Source organism: Oryctolagus cuniculus, chromosome X (assembly GCF_964237555.1).
Source record: "Oryctolagus cuniculus chromosome X, mOryCun1.1, whole genome shotgun sequence".
NCBI lineage: Eukaryota > Metazoa > Chordata > Mammalia > Lagomorpha > Leporidae > Oryctolagus > Oryctolagus cuniculus.
This window is the reverse complement of record NC_091453.1, coordinates 84,603,681-84,624,270: the sequence shown is the minus strand read 5'-3', so window position 1 is coordinate 84,624,270 and position 20,590 is coordinate 84,603,681. Positions and strand designations below refer to the sequence as shown.

Here is a 20,590-nt window from a genome sequence, read left to right as displayed (position 1 = left end):
ATAACTGATTTTTTAAAAGATTTTCTTTATTTAAGAGGTAGAGTTACAAACAGAGAGAGGGAGAGACAGAGAGGAAGGTGTTCCATTCGCTGGTGCACTCCCCAAGTGGCCACAACGGCCGGAGCTGCGCCGATCCGAAGCCAGGATCCAAGAGCTTCTTCTGGGTCTCCCACGTGGGTGCAGGGGCCCAAGGACTTGGGCCATCTTCTACTGCTTTCCCAGGCCATAGCAGAGAGCTGGATCAGAAGAAGAGCAGCTGGGACACTAACCATTTGGGATGCTGGTGCCACAGGCAGAGGCTTAGCCTACTGTGCCACAGCACCTGTCTAAATAATTGATTTTGAAATATTGATTTTGTGTGCAGGAAGATCGTTGGTTTCACTTATTTTTTTTTAAAGACAGTATTTATTTAAAAGGAAAACAGAGTTATAAACAGAGAGAGAGAGAGACAAAGACAGAGAGAGAGAGATCTTGCATCCACTGGTTCACTCCTTAAATGGCTGCATTCCCTGGGGCTTGGCCAGGTTAGAGCCAGAAGCCTGGAACTCCCTCTGGGTCTCCCACTTGGATGACAGAGGCACAAGCATTTAGGCCATCTTCTGCTGCAGGTGTATTCCCAGGGCACTGGATTGGAAAGGAGAGGCCAGGACTCATACTAGCACTCACATGGAATGCCAAAGTCACAGGTAGCAGCTTAACTCACTGTACCACAACACCAGCCCCTCACTCAGTCTTAGTTGATAGATTTTTTTCTTTTGTTTTTGAACTAACATATGATCTCAGATTTTTTATATCTTTTAATTCTTTATACATTTCATTTCTTTTTATTCCCTAATTACCCTAACTAGGACCTCCAGTGTAATATCTAATAGCAGTAAATATAGTCAACATCTTTATATTTTTCTGAAACTCAGAGGAACTATGTTTACTGTTCTTCCAATAAATTTATTGTTAGTGCCAGAGGTGTGTGTGTTTTATTGTATGTGTGTCTCTGTGTGTGTATAAAATTAAGAAAATTTCTTCATATTCATAATTTACTTAAATTTTCTAAAATCACGAATGAGTGTTTGGGGGCTGGTGGTATGGCCCAGTTGGTTAAACCACCCAAGCATCCCAATCAGAGCGCTGGTTCAAGTTCCAGCTACTCTGCTTCTGATCCAGATTCCTGTTAATGTGCCCAAGAAGTCAGTGGATGATGGTCCAGGTGCTTGGGCCCCTGAAATCCATGTAGGAGACTTGGATGGAGTTGCTGGCTCTGTGCTTCAGCCTGACCCAGACCATGCTATTGCAGCCATTTGGGGAGTAAACTAGTGGGTAGGAGTTCTCTCTCTCTCTCTTGCTCTATTACTCTATATAATTTTCTTTCTCTTTTTCTGTCTCAGCTATTGAACTGTTTCTTAATTTCCAAATATTTGAGGACTTCTCAAATATCATGGTGTTACTGATTCTTAGTTTCCTTCTGTTGTGGTCTGAATACATTCTTTATACAATTTAACCATTAAGACTTATCATAGGCACAGCTTATGTTGTATCTGGGGAAAATGTCCCTATACAGTTGAAAATAATTTACACTTTAAATTTTATATGTCATTTTATAAATATCCATTTTCAACTTGGTTAGTAGTGTTACTACAATTTTGTATATTTTTACCAACTTTTTGTCCAAATGTTCTAGGAATCACTGAGGGGTAGGTGTTAAATATTCCAATACAATTGTAGATTTTTCTATGTCTTCTATTTCCCTCAGTTTTTTGTCTTATGTATTTTGGAACTCTTGTATTAGGTGTATATAAACTCAGGAAACATGTATTCTTGAAGAATTGACTATTTTGTCATACGATAAAGAACCTCTTTTTGGCACTCTTTTTGTTGGTTAGTCATTTATTGATTGGCGTTTGGGCTGTTTCCAAGTTTTAAAAAAAAGCTACAGCAGGGAGGGGCTGGTGCTGTGGCGCATTAGATTAATCCTCTATCTGCGGTGCCAGCATCCCATATGGGCGCCAATTCTTGTCCTGGCTGCCCCTCTTCCAATCCAGCTCTCTGCTATGGCCTGGGAAAGCAGTGGAAGATGGCCCAAGTGCTTGGGCCCTTGCACCCATGTGGGAGACTGAAGGAAGCTCCTGGCTCCTGGCTTCAGAACAGTGCAGCTCCGGCTATTGTGGTCATCTGGGGAGTGAACCAGCAGACAGAAGACCTTCTCTCTGTCTCTCCCTCTCACTGTCTTGTAACTCTACCTCTCAAATAAATAAATAAAATCTTTTTAAAAAGCCACAACAAATATTCTTTAATCCCTCTTCCTACCTATACCCACCATATTCTTGATAGATTTTACTGACGAAATCAGGGTAATGTTCATAACAGGTCCCCGTTCTTGTTGATGACCATGTTTTGAGACACAGAGATGAAGCATTTTAATGAACAAATCCTGACAACAGCAGAAAATGACTCCAAGCTTGTTTATAACATCTGATTTCTCTACCAAGTTTGGCATGAAACTGTCAAGAATGTCTTTCTTTTTCATAATACTCTTTTCTTTGGAGTCTTTCTTTATCTGATATCAATCTAGATATATCAGACTCTTTATGCTTAATGTTTGTATGCTATATCTTTTTTATTTTTTTACTTTTTACCTGTCTATATTTAAAATATGTCTCCTATATCCAAGTGTGAATTTCTATCTTCCTTTTTTGCAATTGTTGGACAGTTTTCTTTTTTATTTGTTGTATGTAGTCCATTTATATTTAATGTAATTATTATTATATTTGTGTTTTAGTTGACCGTCTTTCTGTTTGTTTGCTGTTTGTCCTTCATCATTCCTTTCCTATTCTCTTTTGTGTCAATTAACTATGCTTTGATATTCCTTTCCTTTAACGCATACCTCTTTCTACTGTACTTAAGTGACTGCCTCAGATATTTGTATATGCTCTCTTAATTTACCACACTCTATATTAAATGAACAATGTTCTGCTTCTCATATAATGCAAGATCCTTATAACAGTATAATTCTATTTACTTATTATAATATTATACTTACTACATATTATTTTATGTTATTGTGTTCATGTTTTTATAATCAGTCTTAGAATTTATTGCTATAATTTTTAATAGACTGTTGTCTTCTAAAGAATTTACTGTGAAAAAAACTAATTTTTATGCATACCTACATATTTTTAGCAGAACTCAGAGAATTTTTATACTACACTGCCATGGCATTCAATATACAAATATAATTTAAAAACAGATATGAAAGTACTGGAAAATATGTCCTATTTTCCTGTGCATCAAACATCCATTTGGTATCATTCCCTAAAGGCTGACATATTTCCACTATCATTTACTTTGTATGGTGATTTTGCTGTTGATAAAGTGTCTCAATTTTAAATTATATGAAAATGTCTTATACTCTCTTTTGATCTCCATTTTTTTCTTTTTTTCCCATTTTTTCTGATAATAAGTCAACAATGATTGTTTTCCTCTTTTTGTAATATCTGTTTTTTTCTTTGAATATATTTAAGATTTTTATCTGTCATTGTTTCTTTTCATCATTATTAGTTGTGGATGTATTTATTTCATCTTATATGTGCTTATATTCCTGGATCTGTAGTGTTGTTTTGAATAACTGGAAAATGCCAGCTGTTTGTTTGGACATTTCTTTAGCCACTTGTTCCCCTCTTATGTGAATGCAGTTGCATGCATATTAAATCACTCACTGTTGTCTGAAAGAACACTGCTGTGCTGTCAATGTTTTTCTATGCTTTTTCACTCTGTGCTTTGAGTAGTTTTTATTCCCCACCTTCAAGCTTACTGATCCTTTTTCACTAATGTGTTCAATATGCTGCTAATCCCTGCCACAAAAATTTTGATTTCCATTTGGTTCTTTTTACAGTTACCTTCTCCAGAAATTCCCTGTTTTTTTCACAACTTATATACATCTTTGCCTGTGAATTCCTTAACATACGTATTATAGATATTTTAAAGATCTTCTCTGCTTCTTCCAATATTTTAGATATCCATGGATCTACTTACATTGTTAGGTCTTTTTTTCTTTACAATAGTCATATTTTTCAGTGCCTTCATATCTATTTTTAATTATATTTGTTTTTTAAAAGATTTATTTATTTATTTGAAAAGCAGTTACAGAGAGGCAGAGAAAGAGAGAGAGAGAGAGAGAGAGAGAGGTCTTCCATCCGCTGGTTCACTCCCCAGATGGCCACAATGGCCGGAGCTGTGCACATCTGAAGCCAGGAGCTTCTTCCAGGTCTCCCATGTGGGTGCAGGGGCCCAAGGACTTGGGCCATCTTCTGCTGCTCTCCTAAGCCATAGCAGAGAGCGGGATCAGAAGTGGAGCATCCGGGACTCGAACCGGTATCCATATGGGATGCAGGCACTGCAGGTGGCAGCTTTACCATCACGCCACAGTTCGGCCCCAATTTTTAAATTATATTTGTATATTGAATACCATGGTAGTGTGGTACAGAAGTTCTCTGGATTCTGCTAAATTTCTTTGAAGAATGTTGAATACTATTCTTGTGGGCAGATCAATTACATGGGAATCAACTTGACTTTGCAGTGATGATTTTTAGGCTTTGTTAAGACAGGGCAATTTTCCATTGCCCTTGGTCTTAGGTATATCCCCTTAGACCTGGAATGTGAGGATTTTTAAATGTGGGATCATTTCATTTGAAAAAAATCACATTTAGTATTTCTTGGAGTAGAGTCTCTTGACAACAAATTCCAGCTGCCATTCATTAGAAAAATGTTCTTATTGTTCTTTTAACTTTTTAAAAATTTATTTGACAGATAGAGTTACACAGTAAGAGAGACAGAGAGAAATGTCTTCCTTCCATTGGTTAATCCCCCAAATGGCCGCTATGGCTGGAGCTATGCCGATCCAAAGTCAGGACCAAGGTTCTTCCTCCTGGTCTCGGGTGCAGGGACCCAAGCACTTGGGCCATCCTCCACTGCCTTCCTGGGCCACAGGAGAGAGCTGGACTGGAAGAGGGGCAGCCGGAACTAGAACCAGCGCCGCAGGCAGAGGATTAACCAAGTGAGCCACGGCGCGGACCCCCTTATTGTTCTTTAATTATTGAGTTATGTAGTAGATAGAATTCTAAGATGCTCCCCACTAAGATTCCTGGCTGTTAGTTATTCAATCTAGGTACTGTGAAAGAATTTTGATGGTATAAAACTTCCAAATCAGTTGATTGTACTGGATAGAAATATTTTGGGTTGCCGAATCTAATCAAATGAGGTCTTTAAAAATTTGTCTAACTGGTAGCAGAAGAGGCTGTCAGAGGGGGTTAAAAATATGAGACAGATTATACGTAAGGGAGAATCTCCATTGCTATGATGGAGAAAACCTATGGGGTGTAAAAGTGAATTTCCTCCAGAATTTGAAAGTGGATCCTGGTAGCTAGCCATCAAGGAAGCAGAGACTTGAAGGAAGTGAATTTGGTCAACAACCTCAGTAAACTTGGCAGTGCATCTTTCCCTAAAGCTTCTAGATGAGAGTTTAGACAGACTGACACCTTAAATTTTGGCCTCATTCTATACTAAACAGAGAGCCCAGCTCAGAGATGCCCAGGATGTTAGCTACAAAACTGTGAGATAATAAACAGGTGTTGTTTTAGGTCATTGGGTTTGGAGTAATTTGTTATACAACCATAGAAAACAAATGCACTGCTTTTCTGGTTATTCTTCAAGTTTTTACTTCCCTCCCAAATATGCCTGTTTTGTTTCAGAGTCATTGAATAATTGCTTTTTATATTCTGTCCAATTTTTAATTGTAATCAGTGGATAAAACAGGCTGTAGAGGGCTAATTCCATTTTAGCTGGTCTGAAAATTATTTAAGAGTTCCTATAAAATATTTGCAAGATATGTTCACTGAAAACTATAAAACCTGCTTTGATAAATTTATGAAGAAATAGAGCATATTTGTGGATTGGAAGATCAAAATTGCTAAGATCCCTGTTTTTCTCAAAGTGTTACATAGATTCAAAGTGATTCTAGTTAATAACCCACCAGGCTTTCCTATCTTTTTTGAGAACAATTGACAAACTAATTCTAAGATACATGTAAAAATGGAAAGTACATAGGATATGGAAAAAGGAAAATAGATTTGAAAGACTTGCACCTGATTTCAAGATGTATGGTAAGTAAGGCAGTGTGGTACTTGTGTAAGGATTGATATATTTATTAATAGAACATAGTGACATCATTCAGCACACTGCCTTTTGATAAAGGTACCAAAGTAATCCTATAGAGAAAGCAAACTTTTTTCAACAAATGGCTCTGGAACATCTAGATGTTCATCGGGGGCAAAATGAAACTTAATCTATGTTATGTCATATAGAAAAATTATTTTGAATTTGTTATTAGTCCTAACCTAAAAGCTCAAACCATAAAGCTTTTAGAGGAAAAAAATAGAATATTTTCATGACTTGGATCAGGTAAAATTTTCTTAGGGCATAAAAATCAGTAATTATAAAAGAAAAATTATACATTAGAAGAAATCAAAATTTAAAACCTCGGCTCCTTAGAAGAGATCATTAGGTGGATGTTGTGGCATAGCAGGTTAAGCCACCACTTGAGATGGCCACACCCATATAGGAGTGCTTAGGAGTTCTGCCTTCTACATCAGTTTCCAATCCAGCTTCCTGCTAATATATACTGCTGGGAGGCAGCAGATGATGGCTCAAGTACTTGGGTCCCTGCCACTCCCATGGGAGGTCAACTGAGTTCCTGGCTCCTGGCTTCTGTTTGACCCAGCCTGTCTTTCACTGGCTGTTAGAGAGTGAACAAGCACAAAGAAGATCTCTCTATTTCTATTACTCTGCCTTAGAATTTTTTAAAGATTTTATTTATTTATTTGATAGTTAGAGTTACAGAAAGAGGGAGAGACAGAGAGAAAGGTCTTCCATCCTCTGGTTCACTCCCCAAATGTCCCCAGCTGCCGGAGCTGAGCCGATATGAAGCCAGGAACTACAAGCTTTGTCTGGGTCTCCCACATGGGTGCAGGGCCCCATTCACTTGAGCCATCTTCTACTGTGTCCCAAGCCATAGCAGATGGCTGGATTGGAAAAGGAGCAGCTGGGACTTGAACCAGTCCCCATATGGGATGTTGGCACCACAGGCAGATTCTTAGCCTACTATGCCACCACACCAGCCCCTGCCTTTCAAATTAATAAATGATTTTTTGAAAAAAAGAAGACATTTTTAGGAGAGTGAATAAGAAAGGCACAGACCAGGAGAAAATATTTGTAAAACATGTATGTGACAAATGACTTATATCTTTTTTTTTAAAGATTTATTTTATTTATTTGAAAGAGTTACAGAGAGAAGTAGAGACACAGAGAGAGGTCTTCCATCCGCTGGTTCACTCCCCAGATGGCTGCAACAGCCAGAGCTGTGCTGATCCAAACCAGGAGCCAGGAGCTTCTTCCAGGTCTCCCACATGGGTGCAGGGGCCCAAGAACTTGGGCCATCTTCTACTGCTTTCCCAGGCCACAACAGAGAGCTGGATTGGAAGTGGAGCAGCTGGGTCTCTAACTGGTGCCCATATGGGATGCCAGCACTTCAGGCCGGGGCTTTAACCCGCTGTGCCCCACAAATGACTTATATCTAGGATATATAAAGAACTTCTGCAAAAACACATACAGTCAAATTTTGAAAAATGGAGAAATTTTTAAATAGACATTTCACACACACAAAAAATATAAAGATGGCCAACAAACACATGGAAATATGGTCAATATTATTAGCCAGAGAAAGTCAAATTAAAACCAAAATGAAGTGGTAATACATACCTACCAGAATGGCTACAAACAACTGATGTCATCAATATATTGTGCAAGAATCTAGAACTTCTGGAATTCTCATACATTGTTGTTGGCATAAAACAGTTCAACAGTATTTTTTTTTAATAAAACACAACATATGCCTTTTCTAAGTCCCTGCAATTCCATACCTTGTTCGTCACCATTTCTGTGCTAACACAACAAATTGTTTAAGTTTGAATTGTAGCTCTAAAAGCAATGAAGTTTGTCTTTCATTTTTAAATTGAGCTCTTTACTTTAGGAACCCCAGGCCTTCCTGGACCAAAAGGTGTCACTGGTCCTCCAGGAAACCCTGGCCTTCCAGGAGAACCTGGTCCTGTAGGTAAGCATTAAAAAAAATAAGAGTTTGCTGTTCTGTAAAACTGAAGCTGATCACACTCTATTTGATAAAGTCAAGTTATATTCAGTTTGGGAAAGTTAAATCATGTTGAGCCATGAACATTTTCAAACCAAGAAAATGCAGTGATCATTCATTTAGCTCTGTGTGTTAGGTACAAAATGAACAAGCTATTAATAAACGTTACTTAAAATTACTATAATGAGACCTTATTTTCGAGGCTCACTTTTTCTGGAGAGAGTTAATTCAAGTGTTCTATAATAGAAGATAGACACTGATATTTTTCTTTTTAGAATGGCAGGCCACAACAATTGTATTCGTGCATGGCCATCTATAGTAAGACTTCTCTTGGCTCCATGTGACGCCTATGATGTACTCTTCCACCTCTTGCACATTACTCTCTTGGATATTCTGAAGCCATACTAAAATGAAAAACGGAGTTTTTTTTTTTTTATATTGAGTGAATGATTAAGATGTTCCTTATTATCTTCCTTCATTTTTATGCTTCCTTTTTATAGGAGTTCATTATTTAAAGGAGTGTGTCAGATGCACTTTATGTCATTTCAGTAGAATTATTTGAAGGAAGCATGGAAAGAATGAAGTATATTAAAGGAAAAGGGAGTCGGCAACAGGGATTAACCTGCTGTATTCTATTCTTTAGGTGGTGGAGGTCGTCCTGGGTCACCAGGGCCTCCAGGTGAGAAGGGCAAACCAGGTCAAGATGGTATTCCTGGACCAGCTGGACAGAAGGGTGAACCAGGTGCTGTATATATTTTTTCATTTTTCCTAATTTTCTGATTTCCTCCTTGTCTACTTTAACTTGCTATTTTTTCAACAGTGAGGTTACATTTTCTTTCTTACCTTCTTTTTTTTTATACAGTTTTAAACTTCTTTTATTATCAATACAGAATACATAAACCAACTTCCAAGACATTTTTTTGTTCCAAGACACACTCTTTCTTACCTTCTAAGCTATCATACACTTTTTTTTTTTAATTTTTTTTTGAATATTTTTTTTTAAACTTTTATTTAATGCATATAATTTTCCAAAGTACGACTTATGGATTACAATGGCTTCCCCCCCATACCGTCCCTCCCACCCACAACCCTCCCCTTTCCCACTCCCTCTCCCCTTCCATTCACATCATGATTCATTTTCGATTATCTTAATATACAGAAGATCAGCTTAGTATACATTAAGTATGGATTTCAACAGTTTGCTCCCACACAGAAACATAAAGTGAAAAATAATAGATGATTTTTTTAAATGATGATGAAATCAGAGCAGACCTATTGTCATGTTTAATCCCAGTGAGAGTCAAGTTGGGAATTGATAATTTCTTTTTTTTTTTTTTTTTTTTTTTTTACAGAGGATCAGTTTAGTATGCATTAAGTAAGGATTTCAACAGTTTGCACCCCCATAGAAACACAAAGTGAAATATATTGTTTGAGTACTCGTTATAGCATTAAATCTCAATGTACAGCACATTAAGGATAGAGATCCTACATGAGGAGTAAGTGCACAGTGACTCCTGTTGTTGACTTTACCAATTGACACTCCTGTCTATGGCATCAGTAATCTCCCTATGCTCCAGTCATGAGTTTCCAAGGCTATGGAAGCCCTCTGAGTTCTCCGACTCTTATCTTGTTTAGACAAGGTCATAGTCAAAGTGGAGGTTCTCTCCTCCCTTCAGAGAAAGGTACCTCCTTCTTTGATGACCTGTTCTTTCCACTGGGATCTCACTCGCAGAGATCTTTTGCCAGAGTGTCTTGGCTTTCCATGCCTGAAATACTCTCATGAGCTTTTCAGCCAGCTCCGAATGCCTTTAGGGCTGATTCTGAGGCCAGAGTGCTATTTAGGACATCTGCCATTCTATGAGTCTGCTGAGTATCTCACTTCCCATGTTGGATCACTCTCCCCTTTATTTACTCCATCGGTTAGCGTTAGCAGGTACTAGACTTGTCTATGTGTTCCCTTTGACTCCCAGTCCCTTCACCATGACCAACTGTGAACTGAAACTGATCACCTGGAACAGTGAGATGGCATTGGTACATGCCACCTCGATGGGATTGAATTGGAATCCCCTGGTATGCTTCCAACTCCACCACTTGGGGCAAGTCAGCCTGAGCATGTCCCAAATTATACATCTCTTCCCTCTCCCATTCCCACCACCATGTTCAACAGGGATCACATTTCAGTTAATTTTCAACACTTAAGAATAACTGTGCATCAATTACAGATCTAAACCAGTCATATTAAGTAGAACAGACAAAAAAAACTACTAAGAGGGATAATGTATTAAGTTGTTCATTAACAGTCAGGGCTATGCTGATCAAGCCACCATTTCCCATAGTGTCCACCTCACTCCAACAGGTTTCCCTCTTGGTGTTCAGTCAGTCGTCACCGATCAGGGAGAACATATGGTATTTGTCCCTTTGGGACTGGCTTATTTCACTCAGCATGATGTGTTCCAGATTCCTCCATTTTGTTGCAAATGACTGGATTTCGTTGTTTCTTACTGCGGTATAGTATTCTAAAGAGTACATATCCCATAATTTCTTTATCCAGTCTATCGTTGATGGGCATTTAGGTTGGTTCCAGGTCTTAGCTATTGTGAATTGAGCTGCAATAAACATTAGGGTGCAGACCGCTTTTTTGTTTGCCAATTTAAATTCCTTTGGGTAAATTCCAAGGAGTGGGATGGCTGGGTCGAACGGTAGGGTTATCTTCAGGTTTCTGAGGAATCTCCAGACTGACTTCCATAGTGGCTTGACCAGCTTGCATTCCCACCAACAGTGGGTTAGTGTCCCTTTTTCCCCACATCCTCGCCAGCATCTGTTGTTGGTAGATTTTTTCCTTCCTAATTACCATCTTATTCTTGAGACTATTAGGTCATTTTTTTTGTTGATCAAGTTGCCTCTGTCTTACAAAAAACTCCGTATCTTTCCTTGTCCAATTTTCATGTCAAGATGCTACCCAGCTCTTTCAGATTTCTCTGCTTCAGTATGCAGCATATACTGTTTATATATTTTCATATGATATATATCTATAAAGGTGTATTTAATAATCAAATAGGATATGTTTTTGTATAGTATTCTAATAGTGCTGGAATTTTTTTTCTGTATTGGAAATCAATCTTCCACATGGTTTATATAGCTTATAAAAACCATAGTGGTCACATAATACCTGTTTCAGTTATTATTATCAATTTGGGATTTATTTTTTGTTCTGTACCCTGACAGGTCAACCAGGCTTTGGAATCCCAGGACCCCCTGGACTCCCAGGACTTTCTGGTAAACCTTAATAAAACATGCTAAATCAATTCATAAAATGAAAATACTCTCCAGTAAGATTATTTTTACATGTCTACCACTTTCTATAATAAAATACACAAGCAAACCCAGAAGCTCAAAACTGGAATTATACCTGAAAGTATTTCTTAATTATCAAGTTAGTATAAGGAATTGTACTATATGAAAATGTGTCCTTAAGGAAATTTACTTGTATATACTCTTAATTAACTTCAGGAATAAATACTGATGAAATAATACAAGCAAAATTATAGAAAAAGTAGATTTCATTAGTCTTTTAAGAACTCACTGAACCAGAAAAAGATCTACTCTTTTCTCCCCCATGGAAGCAGTATCAAGGCAATATAAGGAAACTCTGTAGGAATATGTACCAATATAAAACTTTCTTGAAAACTCCATCTTACTATGTCTTCTGCATATTTGGATGGGTATGTGCATATGCACATCAACCTTCTCTTGCTTATGCATACTCTCCCTGTAAGCACCAAATAGTTAATAGAAAAAAATATAAGTGTGTATACAATATACACACACAACACACACACACGCACACACACACACATATATTTATTTGTGTTCTGAAATGACCATTGGCTAGTCTCTGGAGGCTTTCTTCAAACCATATACCTATCTCCTAGAAATGCTCATATCTTTCTCAGATTGCAACATAAAAATTATTTTAATGCACCACTGTCTTTTGGCTAAGCATATTAGTGATGCAGAAAAAATTCAAAGAAGAGTTTGTCTGGATTGTGATTATAAATCTTGCTTAGAATGATCTTCAGGGACACATAGTGATTATTGAAAATCTGTATCTTCCGTTAGTCTCAAAATTAGGCTTGAAACATATTCTAAGAATTGCCTCTAGTTATCTTGAACATATTTTTTTAAAGATTTATTTATTTATTTGGAAAGCAGAGTTACAGAGAGGCAGAGACAGAGGCAAAGAGAGAGAGAGACAGAGATACAGGGAAAGACAGAGAGACAGAGAGAGACAGAGAAAGTCTTCCATCTGCTGGTTTACTCCCCAGATGGCCACAATGGCCGGAGCTGTGTGGATCCAAAGCCAGGATCCCAGAGCGTCTTCTGGGTCTCCCACGCAGGTGTAGGAGCCCAAGCACTTGGGCCATGTTCCACTGCTTTCCCAGGCTATAGCAGAGAGCTGCATCAGAAGTGGAGCAGTGGAGACTTGAACTGGCACCTATATGGGATGCCGGCACTGCAGGTGGCAACTTCACCTGCTATGCCACAGCACCTACCCCTTGAACATATTCTTGAGCATTATACTTTTTTAATTTTTTTCTCATAACTACTGGTCATATGATTATGGCTCTATGTCCCAATGCAAGAGAGAACTTTCTGTGTCCAAGCTGTTATTGTTCCTATACATACTTTAACAAATACTTCTGATAAAAGATACATACATTGAATAGGAAAAGGGATTTTCTGGGTGGGTTTAGGTTTTGTGGGAGATAGAAATCACTGTAGTGAATTCCATTAGGTGTTCAAATAACAGTGAATAGCTTTACCCTTAAAGGCAAACCTATAACTCAGTGTCATTTAATGTGTTCTCTAATATCACTTTACTTTTATAGGTCAAAAGGGTGATGGAGGATTACCTGGCATGCCAGGAAACCCTGGCCTTCCAGGTCCAAAGGGAGAACCAGGATTTCAGGGTTTCCCTGGTGTGCAAGGTCCTCCAGGCCCTCCTGGTTCTCCAGGTCCAGCTCTGGAAGGCCCCAAAGGCAACCCTGGGCCCCAAGGTCCTCCTGGGAGACCAGGTATGTTCATGAGTGGTAGGAGAATGCTCTATTTATTAGCCCATTTATTGCATTTTGCTGGCAGGTTATTCAGACTTTAGTACTTGAGAATCTGTAGTATTAGAATTTCTTACAAATAAATAGCTTGGTTTATAGCTTCCTCCATCCATGTCCCTAGCCTCTTGTATATCCTTTTTAATAACATGTTTAATCATTTACTTAAACTTGAAGTAAGACAAAGCAGACTAGAGGAGCAAAAGGAAATAGTGGTTTTATTAGTCTTGTTATTCAAAGAGTAAGCTAAACTGATAACCTGGCAGCAAATTGCCATGTGCATTTTTAAATGTGAGCTTCTCAGCATGTCATCACAGAAATCATTTTAGTGATCACCCAATAGATGCTTGTGGCCCATATCAAAAGTGTTGCTATGGTTCTGTCACGTGATCAGCAAATATCACCAGGCACAATAAAAAATTGTATCTTGTCTAGGAATTAGGCAATCAAATTTATCTTCAGCATCACAGCATGATCAAATTGACTAGTGATCTCTTCATACCATCTTTGTGTCTATACCTCATTTGTGTTCATTGCTTTATTCGTCACAATTTTGCATCCAATGGTCACGTTTCCATTTTGTGTCTATGCTGTGTCATTTCATTTTACTAATTTGGAAATGTTCATTTTCATCTGTGATTAATATTGCCGAGCTCAATCACTGGTGATAGGCTATTAACAGATTTTTGAGACTTGATATTCAGTTTTTATTTCTGGTCCTTGAGAATTTGGCCTTCATTGATTGAAAGAAATAAGAGAATTCTACGATTAAAGAAACAGCAATTATCCTTTCATGTCCATATCCATGATTTATTTTTAAAATGCATTTAAAAGTGAAAAGTTTCATTTAAATTACAGTAAAATCTTAAGTGGTTGAAGTTAATTTTAATAAGACACTATCTGAAAACATATGAGATAACATACCATGTTCAGAGAATAATTTTCAAAACAAAATGTTAATCTGCTCTGACTTGACTATAGAAGCATTAATTAAGGTTTTTACCTTTGTTTTTTGTTGGAGAAAAACCAGTGAACGTCTCAGCCATATTAAGTCTCTTGCATGTAATATAAAAAATGACAACAAGTATCTTGGTTTGTTTTGCATGTAATAATTCAAATAAACCAAACTATTATCCCCTTCAGTTCAGCACTGTGATTTGTCATTTTTATTGATGATGGAGCTCACTGTTGACTGGCATTTTAAAACATGTCAGCATAAAACTGCTAGTCACAAAGTTGCTTGAAAATTACTGGATTTAAAGAAATACTAAAAACAACTCAGAAGAACATATACCTGATGAGTGTTCAACTTCTTAACTTGTTTGTATACTACAAATGAAAATGAAGTTTTAAATTCAGTTACTGTTAATCTGAGCTCATGTAAGGATTATGAGAAAATGATTTTTGGCCTTTCAAAATATGGCACTTGTGCTATTTTCATCTTAGTGTTGATGCTAAGTGATGATAATTTGGTTTATGTACACATGCATGAAAACGAACTTGCAGGATATTCTTTCATTGAATTAAATTTTAACTTGAAAATATTTAGTGTAATGATTTAGTATCTTGATATTTCTAACAGTTTTGATATTTTTCCCTTTTGTTAATGATGTCATTGGGCCTTGGTGAACTTTGATCCCTATCCAGGTCCTACAGGTTAGCTCCTTAACTCTAAAGTAGTAACTGCATGAAGTTTGAAACTTTTCTTATATACTTATATACATATATTTTATATGTGGGTATGTATACATATATGTGTGTATTATGTATATGTATATATATACACCTCTACTTAATTTTTAAGTGTTTGAATATATTTTAAGAGCAGAGCATATATGCCAATTCAATTCTTACATGGTGGCCTATTTCTGTACGTTGTCAGGAACTTGTAAAGCTCAGTGTTTCTGTCTATTGCAATGACCACAGATTACCTAATTAGAAAAATTATTGTCTCCATTCCAAAATGCATGAATTCGTATTATTTTACCTGAAAATTTATACTACCCAAAACAGCATTGCATAATATTTTACCTTTCCTTCAGAATAAAGAATATTTCTGATCTTTGCTTTATATCTTTCATTGCCAATTGTATCAAGCTATCCTTCAAAGAGGCATTCATTTTGAAATAATATGTATTATCAATTCCTGCAAATATGAAATTGTCGGTTTGCCATACCTCTTGCAGGTTGTGAAGCCATCCCATCTTCACATCCTGAATTGTCACAAAGTTCTAAATTATACTTATGTGAAAAAAGACTGATAGGTACAGAGTAAAAAGAAAAATCAATGCATCCAGCACAGATTAGAAGGTTTTCCATCTTATATCCATCATACACATGTAAATAATCACGCCAAAGAAAAATGACCAAGATCTATCTACGGATAATTGCAGGCTCATAATGAAATACATTGATGTAATCAAGAGTAAAAAAGAAGCCATAAATACTTGAATGTATTTATTATTGTTCAAGGTAAATCATTCTTTTCACATTTCTAAGGTGGAATTAAAAGAGGAAAAAGTATACTCCTGAGGAGTGGCTAATGAGAGTAGGACAATTTTATCTCTTACATATTTAAAGTCAATAGTTTTTCACTATTATTTTTAGGAGGTCATCTATATCTATCTGAATTGATCGCCTAGTTTTGTACTTCCCCACAAACCCATTATTTCATTGAAGCTTAGAATGTCTTTTCTAGAAGAAACCAAAATCTTAGATGTGCTCAAGACAAATTACTCACTGGACATTGTTAAAGACTGGGAGACATTTTATTCAAGGTTATTGCAGAGAAGAAGAAACTATTGGCATAAGGGGTTGGAGGAGTGACTGAGGGAGTCTCCCCAAACTGATAAAGCAGGATTCTTGCTGTATCCGGGACCAAGGAGGTGGCCTAGTCAAGAAGCAGCTCAGGGGGGAGCCCACCTAAAGTATGGTGAAGATAAGAGTTTGATGACCTATGAGAAGACTGAGGGGCAAAGAAGCAGCTTGGTTAGAGTAATGCAGTGACTGTCACACCTGGGAATCTGCCTTAGTGCACATCTGTGCTTAGTTACATGACTATCCTGGTGAGCACCATATCATCCTTCCACAAAGGCTCTTATATGGCTTCATGTTTATAATCTGGTGTCTTATTCTAGCTATAAATATGACAAGTGATGAGCAAAGCTGTTTCTGCTGTTTTAGAAGACTCTTAGCCATAACCATAGCAGCTTGGACCTCACATCCACTTTCTGGTTTTCTGTAATCTCAAAAGCTTCATAAACCCCTAATAGCTGCTTCCTTTGTCCTTCATAAAAGAATGCTATCCTGCTATTTAATTTAACTATTACCAAGATAAAGAGAAGGCCAGGGACAACTTTGAAGTAATTTTAAGATCTCCACTGTCTGATTTGCATGGAATTTTGCTACCTTGATCACTGCTAGACTATACTGTCAGCCAGAAAATTTCTTTCAGCTGAGACAAAATATAGAATATATTCAAAGAATAAAAAAGAAAAATAGCCACATTGTTTGAAATCAATTTAACAACTTCTTATTTACCAAATATGCTCTAAATTGCATAACTATTAGAACCTGGTTTCTGTGGCGCTGTATTCTTTGCAATAGTTGAAAACTAAAACTTTAAGTAGAAGCTGGATTTAAAATATACCAGTAAGCTCAACAGCTGATCGTTAAAAAATTATCACTTATGTACAAGACTTTAGGTTTTGTTTTCATTTTGTTTTTCAGTTAAAATTCGTTAGATGCTATAAAAAATGGTGAATTGAAGGCCTTATATACAAAATTGACTTGGCATATAACTCATTAAAATGTTACATTTTAGAAATGAAAATCTTAGAAGTTTTGCTATGATATGATCCAAAGTTTTTCTTACTCCTGACTCAGACTGAAGCATCATATTTCAATGAAATGTTTTTCTAATAGTTTCTGTTATTGGTCCTTCTATATCAAACACACATATAAATTATCTTTACTTAAATTCTGAATTATCTTAGCTAGGAATTTTAATTTATTTAACTAGCCATGTGGCCAGACTCTGCTCTAAATGTTGTCTTGTGTTAGCTTGCTGTACATGGTTCAGGAACCATTTAAATAAACAGAAGCCAATTTTAGCTTTATGAATTTCAAAGTCTTGGATGCTTTAAAAGCTGCGTTATTAGGCAATGATGATAATGTTTTCCATTTATATGACATATCTTCATTTACATCATTTAATGTATTTTATTGTAAGTTCCTTGAAGGCAGAGTTTTGATCTTAACTCATTTTTGTCTTCCTTTGTAGCACGTTGCACATGGCAGATGTTAGGTCAATATTTTTTATTTTTTAAAATATTTTAGGTCAATATTATTTAAATTGAATTTGATTTTTAAAAAATTCTGTGAAGGAGGTTAGGGCAGATAATAGCGTTCCCGTTACACAGGTGAGAATATGAGCTCAGAGACAATGAATTGCCCAGATAATTCACTGCAGTTATCAAACAGCAGAGTCAAGAATAGTCTTAAGTCTTCTGATTCTTAAACTCAGTGTTCTCTTCTCTGATATTCAGTGTTTATATATCATAGCAAGACTTGTAAGAAGCAGAAATTGTGTTTGTAGTCAGTTAACACTAACCAAAAGGTTTTATCTTTTTATTTAATGAGCCTTCTTTTAATAGTGAATAGCTTAACTTAATATGTGCATTGAATAATAATAAAGTAAATGTGATATTTTCTGTGGTATGGGGTGGAATATCGCATGCTAAGATATGTTAAAGCACCCCTTCACTGACAGTCTTCACATTTCTGGAAAATGTGAATCTTAATTTTCAATTTAGTGATGTGCAAGTGTACTTTTTTTTCTCATTAAGTAACTAGTTGGAAGTAGTAATATATGGAAAAAACCTCCCGATGAGTTATGAAAAAAAATCAGAATGTGACTTCATGGAATGATTTTCAAATAAGACAAAAATACAGGTTAATATGGACATAGCATAAGCATGTTTTTATTTTTCTATTCACTCACCTATGTTCTTTGTAGTTTTTTTTTTTTGTCAATGAGGCCTTTAAAGTTAACTGCTATCTCTTTGAATCAGTCTGAACATAGCAAGAAATATGCACCTTGTGTCTTTAATAAAGGATAGCAGAAGCCAAGATAAACATTTATCCATAATTATCCTTTTGCTACAGGAACTGAAGGCTGTCAGTGAAATGTACTATTTTTGCCAACTTTAATGTTTGAGACGCTAACATGTGGCTTTTCAAAAGTCACAGTAGCAGTGTTAACATAATGTCTTTAGTAGTTTTTCATTTTTTGAATTAATGAAAAAAGACAACTTATTCTGTAGAACAAGCTCTATTTGAAAAGGTCTGAGTCTCCATACTCCTGTATGGTTCTGTTTGCATTCATATTATGCTGTAGATATTAAAAATGCTGGCAAAGAGTATTATTGTTTAACTTGTGCTATAATGTGAACCACTTCTAACTCATAATCTTATTTTGTACTGTGTGATGTCTGATACTGCTAACATCGATCTTTGGGCTTTGGTGAACTCTGATCTTCCCAGGTTTTCAAGGTTAGACTCTTCACTGGTCAATTCTTTTTTTTTAATGCTTTATGTGTATGATAAGAGAAATTGCACCTTTTTTGCTATAATTCAGAAGTCATTGAAGAGTGCTATTATCCTCAAATACCACCTGCTCAGGTTTTAACATTTTGGTGAAGGTAATGTGACTTGTTTATAATTGACTTTGAAATGACATTAGGTCTTTGTGATTTAGATTGTTCTTAATAGTTAATCCATATGTGAAAGCATGTTGAATTTTAAATGGAAATACACTTAAGATATTTAGGCAAGCATGTGGTGCGTTTGTGATCTCTTCATATTTATTTCATTTTCTCAAATTTTGTTGCCTCAAATTGCCCTGATCGGTATACTCATGATTATTTTCAGTAATGGAAGAGGGAAACTTCTGAATACTGCTAAATAAATTATATGTCCCTTTTGTTTTAGTAGGACTCTGAATAGCAGATCCGAATTAACGTGTATCTTTTAATTGCAAAAAGAGCAGTGTCCTAGTTTTTTGTTTTGTTTTCAAATGATACAGTGTTCTGGTAACTTTTCAAACTGGGGAATACAGTTACACAAAATTTCTTCCCCCGACCCCCCTTATCTTGCCATTGTTATCAGGTTGACTCACGGCTTATTTTTCTCTTAATACATTGATATGCTACCTAATTTCTAGTCTAAATCACACATTATGTATGAAAACTAGCAGGTTTACTGAGATAACTATCTAGTGGATATGAATTAAATAAGTTTTGTTTTGTTTTGTATACCAAGTACCCCAGCCTTTTCTTTATGATTCGGTAAAAAAAAATTTGTGGTGTCTGGTTGCCTGGGTAAGGAGACTTATATGAGTTGTTTTTTGGAAAAAAATGATTTTTGTAGTGTTGTGAACCTGCTTCTTCTTTCTCGTGTGCCAATAGTGTTATATTATGAAATCATGTAGGAATATCTGAAAGATTAGAAGTGGGCTCATATTTTAAGATATGTTCTTACCTTTAATTTTACTAATAATTAAGATAATAATTATAATAATACTAAAATAAGAATTAAAAAACTTCCTATAGCTCTTACTTTGTACTAGGCACTGTGCTAAGTAATTCATATGTGCTATCTCATTTAAATCTTGCAACATACTGATAAAGTGGAGGCTATTACTATTTTCATTTTTCTTAAAGAAAATGAAGTCAAAGAAATTGATACTCTTGCTAAGGTCAAATAGCTAATGACTAATGGATCTGGGATTCCAATCCAGCATTGTGTCTCCAGAATTAATATTCTCAATAATTATGCCATCCTGCCTTTTTATTGTGTAGCCACTGATTCTGAATCGTAAGAGTATTGGGAAAGGAACTAATGTTCAAATTTACTCTCTGATTAAAAAGATGACCCTTTGTCCACGTGTAAGCATGAGTTCAGTATTCTAAATGCATATATCTATGGTAGTTCCTTTAAAAAAATCTTAACATATTTTCCTGTTCGGTTGAAATCAATAAAATGTATCTGAGACTATCAGAGGAGAGAAGGCATAAGTGCTAACTAGGGTTTTGTAATTATTTTCTTAAGGCAGGACAACTTAGTCTCAGCCTTAGCCACTAAACACTGCAAGCAAGTAGCACCTATTTCCCACCTAGTGGCAAAACACTTGGTCAATGAATGATACTATCTCCATGGTTGCCTAATGGACCTTCTACATTTATTTGCAAAGGCAGATTAAAAACATAGCAGTAGGAAAAAAAACTAGCAA

At 36.2% G+C, this 20,590-nt stretch overlaps 1 protein-coding gene across 1 annotated transcript in view; it reads left to right on the top strand.

Annotated features, from left to right (window-relative positions):
* The window catches only part of COL4A5 (collagen type IV alpha 5 chain), a 252,813-nt gene that overhangs the window by 210,933 nt on the left and 21,290 nt on the right, over positions 1-20,590 (top strand). The window contains exons 38-41 of the mRNA XM_002720176.5: positions 8,078-8,158; positions 8,835-8,933; positions 11,417-11,467; positions 13,081-13,266. Of these exons, the coding sequence (XP_002720222.3) occupies positions 8,078-8,158; positions 8,835-8,933; positions 11,417-11,467; positions 13,081-13,266 (417 nt within the window). The remainder of the gene's footprint in view (positions 1-8,077; positions 8,159-8,834; positions 8,934-11,416; positions 11,468-13,080; positions 13,267-20,590) is intronic.